The sequence below is a fragment of the Netta rufina genome (genome assembly GCF_964035555.1).
Source record: "Netta rufina genome assembly, chromosome: 4".
NCBI classification, from domain to species: domain Eukaryota; kingdom Metazoa; phylum Chordata; class Aves; order Anseriformes; family Anatidae; genus Netta; species Netta rufina.
Window position 1 is genome coordinate 75,285,258 of NC_140127.1, and position 19,172 is coordinate 75,304,429.

A 19,172-nucleotide genomic window follows, 5' to 3' on the forward strand; every position below is an offset into this window, starting at 1 on the left:
CCATCCCCATCTATGGCCCTTCATGCCCAAGACCTTATTAGCTAAATACAATCTGGGGCCTAACACTGCAATAAATACTCACTTCGGTTACTACACCAATTTCAGTGGGACTCTGTACCAGCTACCTTTGGTTGTTTCTAAAGAAATTTTTTGCCAAGTGTCAGTAAACCAGCAAGCCCCTATCAAACAGCACTTTTGGAAAGGCACAAAATGGCTTCACTTGGAAGTTTCTCCCTTTATAGAAAGAATAAGGCCATGGCAAGGGGTTGGCATTAAATGATCTTTAAGGCCCCTTCCTACCCAAACCATCCTATGAATAGTTACATATCAGCAATTACACATTTTAAGGAGCCTCTGTATGTTCTAAACCTGATGGCTTTTTATAGACTTTTTTGAAGAACAAATGTTTTACATCTTCCAAGTGTTAAATATGTATACAGGAATTAGATTACTCACAGTTTACATACATAATGGGGTTTGAATACATCAGCTAGTATTCTGAGCAGATATTCTAAATTTTCTAAATAAAAACGGTATGAGAGAGAGTGATTTGTCCCTACAACAACAATGATGACTAAGGAAAATATTTTTAAACATTTAATCGTGACACTGTGAAGACTGTCAGTAAATTTCAAAAAAAAAATAATCAAGAAACTACTCCATCAGCCCAAAAATGCAACTCTAGCTGAAAGAGGGAAACAAGTCTAGCTCTTCTGGTACCAAATTCTTCTCCTAAGTACTCTAGGGAAAGAAAAGGAAAAAAAAAAAAAACTTGTTCTTTGAAGCCTTAGTATATGAAGCAGTAAGTACAACTTAATAGGGTCAAGTTACTCAGAACTTAGCAGAATCTTTTATACCTTGAAAATGAAACCACATACCTACAAGATTCCTACCTTATCCCCTGCCTTATTCATTGCCTCCTATTTGCTACCTTTATTGGAAAGGCTGCATCTAATGGCTTGATTGAAAATGCATCACAGAGCAGTACAAAGCTCATTTGCCATAGTGAGTACTTTTGTTTAAAGTTTACTGATTAAAAACAATGTAAGAACTGACAAGACTAGAGTCAGAGACTACTGCATTCCAGTTAATCCTCCTCATAAGTTTTGGTGGTTGCTGTTGAGACGCAGAGCTTTTCTGCTCTGCAGAAAGTGTATTTTGGACTGACCTTGTGGTAAATGCAGTCTGCTCCTTTTTGTCCTTTTCTCCATGAAAAAATTGCCTGGCTGTCCCTTCTGCTTACCCTTGCTTCCTGCTGCCTGATGATCTGTGACCATACCAGCTGACTCTCCAAAAATACCATCGACACAATGCCAGGGTTTCCGTGGCCATTGAGTTGGCTGGCTGGGCCTTGGTGTAGGAAAAGTCACACCAACATCCCGGGTGTTTTTCTTAGTTGCACTGTTCACAATCTCCAAGTCTCCTGTAGATCAAAACAATGCAGTAACACCTTATTCTAGAGCATCTGGAAGTACTTCAACATCAGCACCTGTAACATGCATAGTTCAGGGGGTGACCTCAATTTTTACTTTGGAGTTGAAGGGTCACTTTTACCCCATCTTCAAAAGGCAAAATCATTTATATTCCCACTTCAAATTCAAAGCAAATCCAGTTACTTGGGATTGTTACTAAATGATAAATAAATAAGATTAAAGATGTGTAAATCCAGCTCCCCAGGCAAAGCATGGATATTTTTATTTATATGTTATTTATACAAATGTATAAATACATAAAAATGTATATTACGTGTGTATGTTATATATATATATATATGTAATATATGAATATAAGTAATATACAAATATGTATGTATATCGATTATATACTTGTATTAAAAGGGTGTGGGAGTAAAATTGAACCACTGCTGCACATGAAAAAAGTGGTAATAAATAAATTATGTGTCTGATGACTGAAACAAAAACCACTATTCAATCTTATGGTAGGAACTTGGCATTTAAATGAAAGTAATGGAGGAACTGGAAACTGCCACCGGAAAAAAATGAATGCAGAACTGCACCAGATCAGGATGAGCTTGTGTTTTAAATAGAACATAACATCCAAAATATTACCAAGAGGAATATGAAACGCTGCAGTCACAGGCCTTCTGAAATAGTACGTGCCCACAAAATACATTCTGTGAGTAACAGATGTCTTACAGAGAAAACAAGATATATAAAAAAAAAAAAATCATCAGTCCACCTTTACGATTGAAATGAATCAGAAGTTTAGGTTAATAAGACTTACTAGCAAGTGAGAAATTTGGCTACTACTCAAGCAGGCCAAGAACGGCAATGAAATGGGTCATTTTAATTAGACCAGAACATCTTTCTCTGAAAGCACTTGAAGTGAATTTGGAGAATGCTGCATATACATACCTGTAACCAGAAAGGTGCAACAGACACTGGAAAATGGGATAAAAGATCAAAGAGATAAAAGGCAGAAACAAAACGTGAAAGACAAGCTTGGAAGCTGAGAGCTCACCTGCTTGGACACCTTTGTTTAACATCCGTGTTCGTCGCTTGTTACTGAGAGCTGAGCTTGGCCCCCAAGAACTGCTGCTTGAAGAAGTTGAATCCAATGAAACACGGATTGCCTTCTGGAGGGGGAGAAAAAACAACAGGAATTCCTAAAAACCTAACTGAAATGAAAAGGAAGAGGGATTTAAACAGCAAGAAAGTCATCCCTATTTGCAGTACCTTGCCTCTAATGTTATTTAGATGTTTAAGAGCCTGCTCAGTGTCACCTATTGCTGTGCCACACAACAGTCAGCCTTGGTTTTATAGCCTCATGCAGCAATGCACTCACTTTGAGCACCCTGTTCTAGTAAGAGTGCCTGGTTTCTGTAAGATCAGATTCTGCACAGTGCTGAGCATCCTCCTCTTCATCTGTCCGAAGCTCATGGGACAGCATGGCTTGTTGAGACTACACTTCCAAAACCCCTCTGCAGCACCAAGATCATTTGTTTCTTCTTTGGGAAGAGGGAGAAAATACATCTGGACTGAATCCTATATTCCTACCCTCTCAAACCAAAAGCCTTTAGAGGTGGCTGGTGTTCTTTCAAGACAATTTGTCCCTCCAGCAACAACATCTTGCTCTTTCAAGTGAATTCACAGCAAACTCCAGATCTGCAACGCTGGCATGAAAGAGCAAAATCTTTAAGTACTAGAAGTTCTCTCACTCTTGCGATCCTCACTACAAAAAGTTCTCCAGGTGGAGAAAACTCAATTCAAAAGGAAGAGACAAGGTGGTAAGAGCACAGCTTAGGCAAAATACTTTCACATCAACAGGCACACAAACAGGAGCTCCAGCCACAAAGAGAACAAGCAGCACGACTGCCATAGAATTTAAATTATTTTAATACGTTATAACTTTAACTATGGAATATATTTTAAGGGTAATGCATCTAGTCCATAAGCTGTTTGGTTATAGAAAGCACAGAGAATGGCAGTGCTTTATTAAGAGCAGTTCAGTGGCAGTGCTTCTCTGGGCTTCAAACCCAGCAGCGCGGCACAGACCAGCCTCTGCAACCCTGCTCAATTTCATTTTTTAATTATGAAGCAGATTTTGTTTGGGTTTTTGCTTGATCATAGCAATTAGTATTCTATTAGCAACTCATAACGCTAGCCACAATGGAAATGAACAAAGGCTTTTTATTACCTTCTGATTGATCCTCTGCTACCACCACTTCAATGCAAAACAATTTCATTTCAGCATTTATAGGAGGCAATTTTTTATTCTCGTGCACGCTGGGAAGAGCTGTTTTTTAGTTTCACAAAACCATTACAGCTCTGACACAGTGCACTAGGCAGCTGTAGTAGGTGTGTTATCTTCTTTCAGAGAACAGAAGCAAATGTAAATACGGGCTGCTCAGCAAAAGGAAAGATGGGATGAAGTAGGGAAAAAAAAAAAAAAACAAGATAACCCATTTGCATGCACGTGCAGAAATAAATACAGGCAGAGATTTGGTACTGAATATTGACATGCATATTCCTATTTGGACCAGAAAACTCAGCGCAGTGCCTTCAAAGCCCTTCAAGCAGTTAAACAGCACAACCTTTAGTTTTGTACCTGCTACCAGATGGCAGCTTTAAGAGTGCTTTAGAAATAACAAACTGGAATAGATGAAAACCTTCTGGGATGGGTTCAGCGTCTATAAATAAAATAGGCTGCAATCAAGTTTTCTGGAAGCAGAGCTGACAATAGGCTCTCAAAAAAAAAAAACAAAAAACTGAGCTACAAAGCGCAGCGCTTGTCTGCAAGATTTGTACAGTAGTCTCCTTAGGAGTAGAGCTCCTGCTATAAATAAACAGCAGTTTCTGAACCACAGAAATTTGCAACTAGAAAAAAGATCCTGATTTCTGTTCTGCCAAGCATCATGGAAATCATCAACATTTGGATTTTACAGTGAAGTTAACGTTCTGCCATTAATTTTCTCTCATTCTTACTTGAGGCAGGTCAAGCACCTCTTTATGTGTTGGTTATACACACACACAGAGCACATCATCAGATAAAGGTTACCACTTTCTAAGAGCCATATGGGTTCAGTGCAACACCAAGCACTGAGAACACTAAGCCTTTATTCTCACCTAAGTATTACTGGAATCTGTTATCTCATAGGCGATTGTCAAAGTCAAGTAGACCAGAGGTTGTTTTTAAGGTCTAAATAGACGTTGAAGGATCAGCCTTACAAAAGAATATGGAATAAAATCATCATGCCCCATCCCTAGCAGTGCCCAAGGCCAGGCTGGATGGGGTTTTGAGCAAACTGAGCTGGTGGAAGGGGTCCCTGCCCATGGCAGGGGGCTGGAATTAGATGATCCTTATGGTCCTCCCCAACCCAAACTCTTCTGTGATTCTATTTCTTCCAAACACTACAACCACAGCACAGCATATGTTGGATCCTAATTCCATATTTAGACAGTCAGTGTAGTGATTAATGGTCTTAATGCTGCAAAGTTTGACTGTTTTATTTCATAACATTAATAAATCTATTTTAAAACAATTCTTAGCCTTGAAAGTCTTTCTTCCCAGACTTGCATTCAGTAACTTGACAGACAAATTTAGTTGATTGTATTAAGAAAAATTAACTTGTTTCTCTAAAATCCATTACTAACAATAGCAACATCACTTTCTTCCACTAAAAAGAAGAGAGAAATATTTCCTATTTGTTCCTGCACTTTTCAGCATTAGTGTATATGACAGAACCCCAGAGCTCTCATTTCTTTCTATAATCATCAAGCCCCTACCATGGCCCCCTTTCAGGAAATTGATTTTCATTTCTCCTGCAGGAGGCCATTTACAAATTCAACTGAAGTCATCAGAACGATTCTCTCAGCTTCAAAACAGCTTTACTCCAGAGTTTTTGTCTAGAACTCTCAGGCCAAATGCTTTCTTTTAATATGCCTGAACTGCCAAAGACAGAAACTTACAACCAGCCAGCACTCAGATGTTGATTAAATTCCAACATTTAAAGTAGACAATAATAAAATTCATATAAATCCTTTGATATTTTTTATTAAACAGTGTTTATTGTTGCCCAGATATATTTAGGTAGCAATATGCAGTCAAAAGCTGCAACCTGAACTTTCTACCAGGACTGCAAAAAGCACAAAACCTGCAGGTAACTAGAAAAAAGATAGAGCAGCATCTTGTTTCCCAAGACTACCTCCAAGGCAAATAGAGAAAGAGGGGGAAAAAAAATATAGGAACATGAAGAAAGGAAGCAGGATGGATGTTTTAAGGTATTCTGAGCTCCTCCTTACTGCTGAAGAGGCAAAAGAGAGTGTTTTGCTTTTGAGGTATAAAAGATAGAAACCTACCATTGTGTGTTTTAAGCGATTCTCCAAGTAACAACAGACTTTATTGCTATACAGCAGTTTAAGAGTGCCTGTAAAAATTAGCTAAAATTATCTTTTGATCTAATTGACCACATACCTGGGTCTCTTTCCGTTTCCTGTGTTTCTCAGCAGTAACCTTGGGATATTCTACGCCCACCGCTCTGCTGCTTCCCTTGTCCCACTTCTCAGAGCGACTCTTCTGGTGGTTGATGGTGCAGTAAAGCTGGGAAAGTCGTGGTGACACCTGCACTCTTTCATGCCCAAAAGCCCTGATGAGCCTGGCGGTGTCTATGGTGGAAATGGAACTGCTCACCTCAGTCTGAGTAACAGTTTCCAGCTCTGTTTGGGTTACCCCATCTGATTCAGAGACGGTGGAACTGATTGTGGTGCAGTGATCTTTACTAAGCCTGCTCTCCGAGGAAGTGTCACTAGAAGTTTCCAAGTACTGCTGGTGCTCCAGAATTTTATGCATGTGGCAAATCATTTTGTCTCCTGACCTACTTTTCCTAAGCTCAACAAAGCTGTTTTCATCGTGGTTGATAAATGGCCTTTCTTCAACACATGCTGCATGAGGCTCCGAGGTACTTTCAGACGTGCTCTTTTCTGGCAGCCTCACTTTCTTCTGCTCCCTTATCTTATGTTTTCTTTCAAAAACATTCTTTCCTGATCTTGCTGGTATTAGCGTGTGCTTAATGGGATTCTGAAGGACCCTGGCCAATCGATCGAGGCGCTCAACGAGGGAGAGCTCACTGTTACCCCTAAAATCATGGTGCTGGTATCTCTTCTGGCGCTCCAGAAACTTAACCCAGAGGTCATCCAAGCTACCAGTGGACTGGGTTCTCTGCCTCAGCAGCAGGTCTTTCTCCACATTATCATGAAGACAAGTTGTTTGGCTAAATGCTAAAGGATAACTTTCAGCTGCCTTTTGTTCTGAGTCTCTTCTGCCGTGTTGAGGCAGCTCCTTTCTAGACATTTCACTCTCCGGAGACGTACCAACATTTAGATCCTCGTTCTTGCTGTAATCTGCTTCTGCAGAGAGCAGGAAGAACTCGTTTTCACCATCGTTCTTATGACGGGCAGAGAAAACATGTTTATGGCGATGTGCATTCTTCCAGTTCTGGAAGACAGCACTTGAGGCAGGTCTAGCACGTCCAACACCCGAACCATCCTCTGAGGGCTCGCTGTTCGACTGGAAGGAGCTCTCACGCATGGACATGGGATGATGAAGGTAGAACTGGGCAGACTTGAAGACCGAATGAGTGGTTTTCACAGACTTTAAATGATCCGTGTGTTCTGCAACAAAAGAAAAACTTGTATTATTTTTTTTTTTGTTCATTGACATGGAAGCAAATAAAAACCAGCATATTTGAAACAGGGTGACTTTCATCTCACCTTTTCCATTCCCAAAACACAACTCACTTAGGAATGAAGTTTTAGCATTATTAAAAGTACATATATAGTATTTTCTATCATTTGCAACATGGAACCCAAGAGAATGCTGGATCCAGCTAAATCTAAAGGAGGAATCTAGATACGTCACATGTAATAGAGATCAAAATTTGGACAAATTTATGTTACTGGAAAACTTACGTTTATGGAAACTCACGACAAGAAGCCACAGCTCGTTTTGCCTTTCAGACAAATGCCCAGGGAATAGAAACATCCCCCTAGGGCTATGCCTGAATATTACCTCTTAACTCAGAGGAGCACTATATACAAGAAAACCAATACCACCTTCTGTACAGCTCCTGGAAACATTTCTGATAGCACACCAAGACCTAGCTCTGATATTTATTCAAGCTCAAATCACACATTTTAGCTCAAAGTAGCAGTGAAATCCCCCAAGAATCTGATACTACCTGCAATTACAGAGCACTACGTGCAGGAATACAACTACTAACTCATTTGTAATAGAGACACATTAAGTATGCACGCAGCAAATACTAGCAGAAAAATACTTCAAAGATATATATACTTCAAAATATATATTTCATATATATATATTTGAAATATATATATATAATATATATTATATATATATTATATATATTAATATATATTATATATATATAGTATATATATATATTCAATATATATATACTTCAAAAATACTTCAACTTTAAAGCCATTTTAATAAACTGTAAAAACCATTATTTTTTTTTAAGTAAAAATGTTTCATTTTACATTCTTTGTACAATGGACTGAGTTATATGCTCATATATTCAATGACCCATAAAGGAAGAAAGCAGGAACTACAGATCCTAGTGCCCCTAGTGCCAGAAGGGCTTCTCAAGTCCTCAAACACTCAAATTAGTTTTCCCTAGCTTTTCAACATTCTTCCCCAAAATGTTTTGTTGTTTTAAACTTCTCATTTCTCTCCTTCTGCGATGGTAACAAAAACATAGAACTGTTAAGTCCTTTTTTTGTTAACAGCAGCAAATCTTGCTTTTCAGCAAAAGGGATATTAAGTCCCACAACCAAGCCTCTCCCCACCCCATGGAGGAAAAACCTACCTGCCTCATCATGAATCACAGGCTGGGGATTTATAAAGCCTCAATTCCACATGGGAAGTAGTGATGCAAGAGAAGCACAGAAAGAGTTATGATAAAATTACGTCATTTTATCCTGTTAACACAGGCTTCATAAATCTGACTTTCATTCAGTAACTTGTTTCTTCCCTTCCTGTCTCATCACAGAAACATTTCAGTGTCATGTTCAGACCAGGAACAGCACACCCAGTCTCACTAACTCTGAAATGAGAGGAATTTGTGTTTGCATACAAGGTCACCGTTTCTGTTTCTAGGTAGGAACATTTCTCCACATCCTCCTGACTAACAGGCTTGGGAATACTATGCAGAATTTTTATTACTTCTCTATTTTACAAAAAAAAAGTTACCAACAAGACAGAAGGAATGCAAACAGACAAAAACAAAAATAAGTTTATATAGAGAAACTTTTTTTAAAAAAATAAATACATAACTTGCATAATTTTAAGCTCTAGACAAGCTCTGTGGGTAGAGTTAATCTTTTATTAGGCCTGCTAAAAATACAGTTGAAAGAGTCAGAGAAGGTTTTAAGCATGCAAGTTCTCCTTCAGAAAGCTTGCTTATTAAGCTTTCAACTGTACTGTTTTAACAAAAGATTATTTCTACTCTGTTCTTTTCCTGCCTGTGGCTTTAGGCCGTCACTGTTACAAAAAAAATACCTTTAGATAATTTTATATTAACAGTTGTGCTCCCCTTTCATTTTTATCCAGGCTATTCAAACAGACAGCATAAATGGTTCTCTGCTCCAGCACAGCATTTTGTTTCTTATTGCAGATTCTTGTTTGGAAAGCTCACTTCCATACACTCAGTCTTTCTTCACTTCTAACACTGTGACCCAAGATTCAACTTCTGTTTTGAGCTACCCCCAGCAAAAAAATAAAATAAAATAAAATAAAATAAATAAAATAAAAAGTCTTATTCCTCTTTTTTGGATCCTTGCATTTTAAAAGCATTCAGAGAATTATTTCTTCTGTTCAAATAAATAGGTTAAGAGAATGTTGTCTTTGTTGCTCTAATTCAACTATTGATCCTATGCACCTTCATCAAAAAAAACAAACATAAAATAATGACATTAAGTGCCTTACAGAAAGATTTTAAATTATCTTTTGGAAATATCAATAATGTAATCTCTATTCTGAAGAAAAAAGCTGCACTTCAAAAGAAAATCCCTTCTAAATGGAAGAACTGAAGCCATCAGGAGGAATCACTGTTGATACATCAGCACAGCTCTAAGGGGTGACCTTAACCCAGGCAGATTGAGCACTCTGCTTAAAACAACAAAAATAATCATACTGAAGTAAGATTATTTAATGGAATTTAATAATGCCTTTAATGGAATGCATTCCAAAAACATATTCCATTAAACACCTTCATATGGTGAGTTTATATGGTATTAGGAAAAATAAATGGGTTCCCTAAATTACCGTACGGGACTCTGCCTATAAGAGCAGGAACCCTCTCATCCAGCATCCTTTATGCTGTTCACGTGATTCTGGTCCCACCCAATATTAGTATCCATAGTTATATTACCTTCTTGCAATTTGCTCGTTCTGTTTAACTTAGCACATGTTGCAAGAACTGTACTCTGTGATAAACACCTCCCCTGATGAATTCAGAGCTGAAATGGCAACCACGCCACCATTTTCTGTTTGCTGTTGCTTCTGCCCAGGAACAAGATGCAATTCCCAAACTGAACAAAAATCCTCATCCCTCCTCAGACTTGAGGAAGTTTATCAGACACTTATAATGGCAGCATGAGGTTTGTACAAAAGGACTAATTAAAAGTCCATCAGGACTAATTTTAGCTACTACCATGAGATACGGTGCAAAACCATTGGTTAGCTCAGAGTAGTTTCATTTTGTTGGCATTCCAACAATGCAAGATTGCCTTAAAGTCGGCTGCTATAGTATAAACCCTGACCTGCATCCCTCGGGAACACCATCCAAGAAGGCTAATGAAGGAGAGGAAGGAAGACATTGGTCAAATCAAATTAAAACTCAGTTAAAGACCAGCATTACAGAGATACATTGGTATCTTGTGATGTCATGTAAAGTATCTGTGGGAAGGAAGAAATCTACCCCATACACTGAGCCATCCCACGTGCTTTTATTTACAAGAGAATTTCTATTATTTTCTGCATTTGCATCCTTTCCATACTTAGAGAAAGCTTTGCACTTCACAAACTTAATAAAGTGCCTTAAAAAAAAAATAAAAATAATCTTACAAAGGCCCTGATAAGCACTGCAGCCACTGGAATCCTAGCAAATAGAAATGTCCATGTTTCACAGTGCTAGGTTAAAGGCTGGACCAGATGATCTTAGAGGTCTTTTCCAACCTAAATGAATCCATGATTCTATCTATTTGGGTAATCAGGGAGAAGCAGAGAGATGGAGAACAGAAAAAAATGAATCAGATTTAGCATCTTCAAGGAGACTATCAGCAACAGCATAAGGCCAGACACAATGGATCCTAAATCCTAGTTCTTTTGTTGTGATTTCATTCTTGTGTGTTAAAATACATACAAAAAATAAACAAAAATAAAAGAATACCACCACATTAACTACCTGGGGCAGCCTCCATGGGTATCATTTGTTCTTCAGCCCAGGCTAGCTTGGGCTTCGCCCTCTTACTGTAGCTTCCTTCTTTATGCTTGATAGCCGTACTGTCTGGAGGATTATCATCTCTTAAACCAAGCACATTTGCTGGAAACCTTGATGGAAGAGCATCATTTGATCCTGCAGAAAGACAGGGCAGTAATTACGAGCAAAAGGTGAAAAAACGAAGAAGAGATACAGAAATTTGACAACAAAGATGTCTGAAAGAAAGCCTATTATCCGAGTATCAGTACCAGCACATTCAGAAACCAGCAATCATGATCCCTAGAGAGCAGATCCAATGACTAACAGGCAGCAGGCACTGCAGGATTGTTTTCCACAAACTTTGGTGACAACGTTCTTCCGTGAGACACAGATAACCTAACCTCTTCTACTAATGAGCAGAAAAGAACACAAGAAAATTAGCATTAGGCAAGTCTGCTAGGAAGCCAGACACAGGACTTCAGACTCCCTCCGATTCAAATTAAATTCCGCACGTTTTCACTGACTGATGCAAATGCCTATTTTCTGAGCTCAGAATAGCCATGGAGAACAGCTAGGAGGCAAGAGTGCGTCTGTATAACCTCTGAACAGGAATTCAAGACAACAGGAGCATAGTTCTTGGTATTGTATCGCTGCGTCCTAATGTTAGAAACCGAAAATGGCCCCTAACTGATTTATCATCTTCGTCCACACCACCTGGCTACATTCAGCAGACTTACTCAGTTTCCTTGAGCTACTATTTGGGAGCTAAGAATCCAAGCAACCCATTTAAAAACTACCATTTGGCTGAGTTGTTATTGTTAGTTTATTTATTTATTTATTTTTAACTCTGCTGTGCATTTTCTAGAACCTTGCACTGTCTCGTATGCATGCTGAATTTTTGTATCTAGCATATTTTTAGAAAACGAGACTCAAATCACATTTGTTTCTCTCATTCTTCTGACCATACTACAAGAGGCAGACTGGAAAAGAGGTAATGACCAGGGACACACACACAATAATCACAAGCACAGCTTGGGGCTGCAGTGACTAACCTGTGCACTTACTGTCACCGCTGTACCAACCTGCTCCCCTGGGGCACATCTGATGGGAACTGGACATCTTTATAATATTAATTTTACCTACAAATAGCTTTGGATGTCAAAAAGCTCTGGCTGAAAACAACATGAAAATAAGACCTATATAGCTTAAGTGATGTGTTCTTTACACATAGAAGAGAACTAAAAAAAACAAGATGATTAATTCTAGATCATCCTTTTCTCTACTAAACAATAAGTGTGTTTTACTGAGAGATAGGTGGATGGGAGGTGAGAGGTTAGCTTGTATTTTAATCCAGAGTTACAAATTGCAATGTTTATAGAAAGTTTCTATACTGGAATCCCCTAAAATGGAGGGAAGACATTTAATACTGAGAAAGCTATTATCAGAAATGCATGTGGTATTTCCTGGTATTTCAGAACGAACACACAACAAATTAAAGAAAAAAAAGAAAGAGAGAAAGAAAATACAGAAAGAAAGAAACTATAAGGAAGGAGAACTGGCAGAGATATGAAGGAGCCAAAACTAAACTGTAACTCCCAGAGAAAAGTAAAGAATTATCAAGCTCTAATTAGCCTATAGTCTAATTCAGACCATAACCTTAAGTCAGGACTCGTGTACCTTTGTGTTATAAAGTGGCATGAATGTGAACAAAGACATTTTTCTATGAAAATCAGCACGCTTCCTCTAAACTAGCAGGACAAAAGAGTTCTGAGCTAAACTGAGATAATTCTGCATGCAAAATAGATATATTTTGACCCATGAACTATAACTACGATCTCACATTGGAAGATCTAAGCCAAATAAGTACCTGAGTGAGAGCTCTTAGCGCTCGTTTCTGATCCAACTGGAGAAATTTTGGATCCTGCTCTGACATAAGGAACATAATACATCCCAGTGCTTCCAGAAGGTTTATACGGCAGCAGTAACGGCTGATCTGCAGGGATGGAAAGCAAAGCAGTTGACAGAAATCAGGATTAAATCCTTTAATGCAGCTGAAGATAAAAGTAACAAATTAGGATGCAAGGAGACAGAAGGTGGTCGTTGCAGTAAATCTGGAGAAACAGCATATTCTTTAGGAAAACAAATTGCAATTATTAAGTATCTAATGAATACCTACCCATGGGTTGGAAGACTGACTGTCAATTAAATAGAAAAGATAGCTTACTTGCCAACGGTTTTCCTCAAAGATCAATATTAAATTATTAAATTTGTGACTAGGGTGACAAACGCTGGCTTAAAAAATAAAAATACAACTCGTATATCCACAGAGCCTCCATTGACCCACGGTTAATGAAATCATTTACAATGAGCATCGATACCTGTCTCTTGAGTCAATAAACACAGAGTGCTGTTACAACAGAACACACACAAATGTCTGGACCAAAACGTTAGCTGACATCTAACAGAGAAGGGAATAGCTGGCATATTCTGCACTCCGATGCCACGAAGCAATCTGTTCTCAACTATCCTATTTTAAACACCTTGACAATAGAGATACAAAGTCCAGAGCACAGGAAAATAGCACAAACGCTACATTTTTTTGGTACAGTTTTTCTAGTATAAAACATCAGTGTGTGAGACCACACTGCAACATCCATATTCCTCTGTTAAGCTTTAAAAAGCCCTGCATCTTCTCTTTTATTCTGCATTTCATTCTAAAATAGCAATGGGCACATTTTTCTCTTAGCTTTCATTCAACCACTGATCTTTTTAAGCTGTAAGCAGTGAACCAAATCAAATTACCCAGAAACAAAACCAGGATTTTTTCCTGAACAAAGCCTGTCTCCAACAAATTTGGTTCCTGATAAACTTGAACTGAACCACGACTGCCTTGATACAGCTCCCTACCAACAAAACTGTAAATCCCCAGTGTAAAGGTTCATTTTGTATGACCTGTAAATATCAATATTAGAATTATCTCAAGATTTTTACTTTCACAAAAAGCTGGGGTTCTGTTTTTGGTTTCACTACCCATAAATACCTCAAACTTGAACAGATGGAAGACTACACAAGCATATAAGACACTGATTTGCTCACCACCCTGCCTTGGGAAAGAGGAAATTTTGTTAAGAGCTGAAGTTGTGTTTGGGGGAAATTCACGTGTTTTCTGGAGAGACGACTGATGGGTAGTATTTTCGCCGTCTTGTGAATTAACATAAATTTCTGCTGAAAAGGTGGTTTTTTCAGGACTTTCTGTTGTTATCTGGGTGGTGGCATCAGAGGTACTTTTCCCAGTTTCTGCAGGAGCTACGGAGTTGCAGATGTTCTTCAGGTCACATCCCCCTGAACCCACAGCCTGCAGACTCTCACTGCCTTGCGGAGGCAGCTCTTGGGCTGCTGTGCTCGGAAAAGAAGAAAGCACCAGGCAGCGACCTGCTGAAGACACTGGCATGGGGAAAGATGAACCTCTCTGATCTTCTGGAATAAGGGCAGCAGTTGGGAACTCCGAAACAGCTTCTAATAAAGCTTGGGGAGTTTTTAAAGGCACCGGTAGGGTATTGACTTCAGGTTTATCCCCCAATCTCATCTCATGTGCAGCATCCAAGTCCCTGTGCGGCTCTGAGTTAGGACATTTTGGGGAAAGAGTTATGTGGACACAAGACAGCGCTTTCTTAATTGGTGATGGAGACACAGATACGGTGGATAAAACCTCATCTGGAGGTGAATGGCGAGACGCACCGGTTTGCTCTCCGGGAGCCTTTTTCTGAACGAGAGGCACTGCATCAGAAGGACGTTGCTCTTCTTCCAACACCTTAACGTGGCCCTTCAGCAAGTCAGTTTGTACGGCTGGACGGGAACCCTCTAAGCTCTCACACACCTGGATGTGGCCAGGAGGGCTGCTCTCCTCCTGCTGGTCAGAGGTTACAGAAGGGGGTTCACAAAGCCCACTCGTACCTTGGCTGAATCCTGCAGCAGAGTCTAGCCCCAGGATTTTGGCACCACGCCTGCCCAATTCAGTCACATCTTCAGACAGAATGTCAGGATTTTTTGCACTAAGGGTCTGCCTCTCATCAGCACGGATGCCTACAGAATCCTGCTCTGACAAACAGTCTGCTTCTCGATAAGCTCCAGCTCTGTCACTGCCAGCAGAGACATGATGAAACCTGGCTCTGTCAGCAGCAAATGCCATCTCATTAGACTGTGAGCCAGAGAGAACTGGACTTGAAGGAGGACAAGCCTTAGATCTTTCCCAGTATTGCTTGCCATGGCTCTGTTCCTCAGCACTAGCAGAACCAACCTCCAAAGGCATTAACCCATCGAGAGCATCTCCATTAAGACTGCCACTGAGTGCCATGGAAGTCAGAGGTGACTGGAAACGTTTTCGGGATGAAAAGGTGATAGAGGTAATTTGCTTAGACATCTCTTCGGAACATTTTGGAAAAGACAGCTTCTTCTGAGCTGGCAAATGGACTTCTGTCTGCGCATCAGAAGCAGCTGCAGACCTCACCACACATCTGTCCCGTTCCTTCTGCACTGGGGAGTGAAGCCCAACGATGCCAGCAGAATGACTGCTTGCAACTGGCTGACGCTGGCTGCAGACAGGCGTTTGAACAGCATTCAGAGATTTAAAGGGTGTATCCTTCAGAAGGCAAGGATCAGGAGGATTAGCTCTGTATAAAGGCACAACTTCTTGTAAGCTCGACTCTAAAAGCTCCTTAGTCCTGGAGGCTTGTGTTTGGCTGTCAGCATGACATCTTTTGTCACTCAAAGCTTTGAAATAGTCTACGTCCTGTTTCTGATTACAGCCATAGCCAGAAGCAGCTTCCAAACTGCAACTCCGTGCACCCTGAAAAACACAGAAGAATTGATATAGGTTACGTGGATGGCTTTCTGTCCTCACCAACATCAGGATTTCAGAATTCAGAGAAAGAGCAGTGCTATCAGTAATCAAGAGTCTGTAATTATAAATGAGCACACACTTTCCTTGGAACTCATCTTTTTTATGCAACTAATTAAAAATTGGTTTTATTTTAAGTGCTAGCAAATCAGCTAACAGTTTTATTCTTTTTACCAGTGAGTGATGTTGAGAAGTATTTGCAACTTAATTATCCTAACTAACAGAGTTAGAACCTTTTAGTTTTGTATGCTATAAAGTTGTATTGCAGATGTCGCCTCTGATGCTTGTTATAACATCAAACATTTCTACCTTTTTGAGTTTTTATGAGTTTTTTTCATACACAGTTGAACACCTACCATACTTACCTACTTCAAAACATACTAGGAAAAATTACTACCCTTTGAATGCATATTTGTTCGCTAACTTCAAAGTGATTTATACACACACACACATCACTATAGCTTTGGGATTTCAGTGCTATTTTAATCCTTAAAAAGATAACCAGTTAGATACACAATCACAGAAGCACTTAGGTTAGAAGAGACCACTGGAGGTCTCCAGTCTGATCTGCTCAAAGCAGAATAAATTCAACCTCCCAACAGGTTGCTGAGGGACTTATCAAATTTCACAGATTTCCAAGGATGGAGATTTATACATCAGTTTTAACTACCTTTAAGATCCTGATGAAAGGTGTCCCTCCATGGCTCCATGAAAAACAAACCACAGTGCAAAGCCCCCCACGTTAATTTCCAGTTACAAGTGCTCAAGCCTTAACCAAGTACACGATGTTCAATGCTGGCAGCCTCCAAGAAATCAGTTATAGCAACTGAAAATAGTTTTGTTTGGAGCAGAGTCCAATCTCCACGTTGTGACATTTTAAGGTTACAGGGATGCTCTGGAATCTGACGTTTTGCTATGTCATAACTATCACAACATAAAGTAGAACTTTATATTAAAGGTTTTCCCTCACACTTAAGTTGTTTGATTCTAGTATTCATGAAGCATAACTAAAGTGAAAGGAACTCAGTGACAAAACAAGAAGAAATGTTCTTTAAAAACAGAGATGTTCTTTAAAAAGCATGAGAAAATATTTAATTAGAAAAGCTTTCATTATCCATAATTGATATTTTTGTTTTCCTCTAAAATAAGCATGCCAACTTCCCAGAGAAGAGCTACAATAAATCTTTTTATGGTCACCACCCACTGCTGACAGTAATTAAAATATGACTGGAAACAATCAGACCTTTCATTTACTCTTTAAGGCAAATGATAACTTGTGAGAACTTCCTAATTTTCAGGTGCAGATTGTTTTCATTCTCCCATCAAAACAGACACATTTGCCACAAATATTTTTTTTTTTTTCCTCCCCTCTTTTGGAAAGCTGCTGAAACTGCTGGACACTGCAAACAGCATAAGGAAATCCTAGCAACAGGTAAGGCACTAATCCAGCCAAAACCAAGGATGCCTGCTGTCAGTTGCCCTTGTTCATAAATTCTGGGCTAAATTACGTTTACATCTTTGTCTGAAAATTGTCCCACATCCATATCACACCCCAGTATCACAGCCACTACATTTAGGACTTGACTGTTTGGTTACCCATATTCAGGCATCTCTGGCATGTATTTTACACAACGCTATAAAATTCTGAGTCTCAAGTTATTTGTTTATTATTATTTATCATGTATTCATCATATGTTATCATTTAAGGAACTGAAACTAATAACTAACTTTTTTTTTCCTGGTTTTCTTGCCCAATTTTACCAACCGTATCTTCTGCCTTCATTGCTTCATATTGTCCTGTACCTCGAGGTCCACTGCCACCATCTAAACAGCTCCACCATCAGCAATCAACAGCAAATTATAGTAAGTAAATAAAATTAAAGCAACATAGGCTATAGCCCAACAGCAGAATCAGTCAAAAAACCTGCACCCTACTCGTTATGTAGTCTCCTCCTCAGATGGTGTTGCTTTTCAGCTCCTGTTAATGAGGCAGAAAACTGACACAGCAGTTAATGGGACAATTCCCAGGGTGTGCTCCTCAGTTACAGCCTCTGCTTTCTAAGGAACCTGTGCTGCCTTCTGGCATCTCAAACTGAAACCTGAGTTCTCTACACCTTTTGCAGACAAATCATTAAACATACCACACAGAGCAAGAAGGTAGAAAGGGATCTGCAAGTGTACTTGCCAAACAACACAGAAACAGCCGTGTCTAAATACATCAGTGAAGTTTGAATATGCTTTTAATTCTCATTACAAAGCACAGCCACTAACAAGGAACATTCATCATCTGCAGGGACTTAGAGATCAACCAGATGGACAAATAAAATGTGATCCTCCCTCTGCGGCAGGACCTTTGTTTCTAAGGCTTTTCTCATTACAGCAGCAGCTCATCTCTGCAGCAACTTACCTGACTGGCATTAAGAAGGCAGTTTGGAAGAAAAGAAATGCAAGGACCCCGAGATCACACTACAAGCAAGTGAATAAAACACCACGCTCCCAGATGCACGCGGAAAACCTGTTCATCTAAGAGCACAAAGATAAATTCTTGCAAGTATAACTGAAAAAAAACTTACGTTACCATTCACAGTAGTGTTTTTTTTTTCCTGTCAGCGTTGATCAAAACAGACTTTGCCCTGAAGCAAACTAAGGCAACTGCTCACCTGATCTGCTAACTGCTCAGCTGCACAGAGGGCACCTTTGGTTAAGGGCAGTAACAAAACAAAGGAAACACTGGTTTTTACAAACAGCTGCAGCAATTCCAGAGTGACTTTTTATCCACGGAGATTCGTCTCACTTAATTAGGTTTGAACTAAACCTGGTATCATACTCGTATTTCCCCCTCCTGACGTAAAATACCAACCCACGATTCACACGCCATGCTAGACAGCAGCTCCCTCTTCCATTATCCCAGCCCATCTTTTTCTGACGGATTGGTTTAACATCAATATCGTGGTTAGCTGGGAACAGCAAGACAAGACAAACAGTTTCATCAGCATCCAAAATTGACATCAAAATCCCTGGAGTGCAGTAGCGCATCCGAAAGGCTAGGATTACTCTCCCAAAGCAGTACTTTTCTGTGGCCTTACCTATTTTAAGGAAGTGCATTAGTTTATTTGACTCCCTGGACTTTCTGTGGCTGGGAGGGATGATAAAGGGGTGTAGAAGTGTGCAAGGACACGGGGCAGTTCTGTACCACCACAGGGCTGCTCCTGAGCCCATCTCTTCCCTGAGCCACGTACCAGTTCAACTGCCTGAACACATCAACTCCTACTAAAAGCAAGCACAGAAGTTGCTATAAACTCATCTTCCCAA

The 19,172-nt window shown here is 39.6% G+C and overlaps 1 protein-coding gene across 1 annotated transcript in view; it reads right to left on the reverse strand.

The window, feature by feature from the left end:
- ALMS1 (ALMS1 centrosome and basal body associated protein) overlaps positions 1–19,172 on the reverse strand; it is a gene marked incomplete at its 5' end in the record, with an annotated part of 69,165 nt that overhangs the window by 11,921 nt on the left and 38,072 nt on the right. The window contains 6 exons of the mRNA XM_084286550.1: positions 1,244–1,423; positions 2,482–2,596; positions 5,935–7,130; positions 10,949–11,119; positions 12,831–12,956; positions 14,060–15,809. Of these exons, the coding sequence (XP_084142676.1) occupies positions 1,244–1,423; positions 2,482–2,596; positions 5,935–7,130; positions 10,949–11,119; positions 12,831–12,956; positions 14,060–15,809 (3,538 nt within the window). The remainder of the gene's footprint in view (positions 1–1,243; positions 1,424–2,481; positions 2,597–5,934; positions 7,131–10,948; positions 11,120–12,830; positions 12,957–14,059; positions 15,810–19,172) is intronic.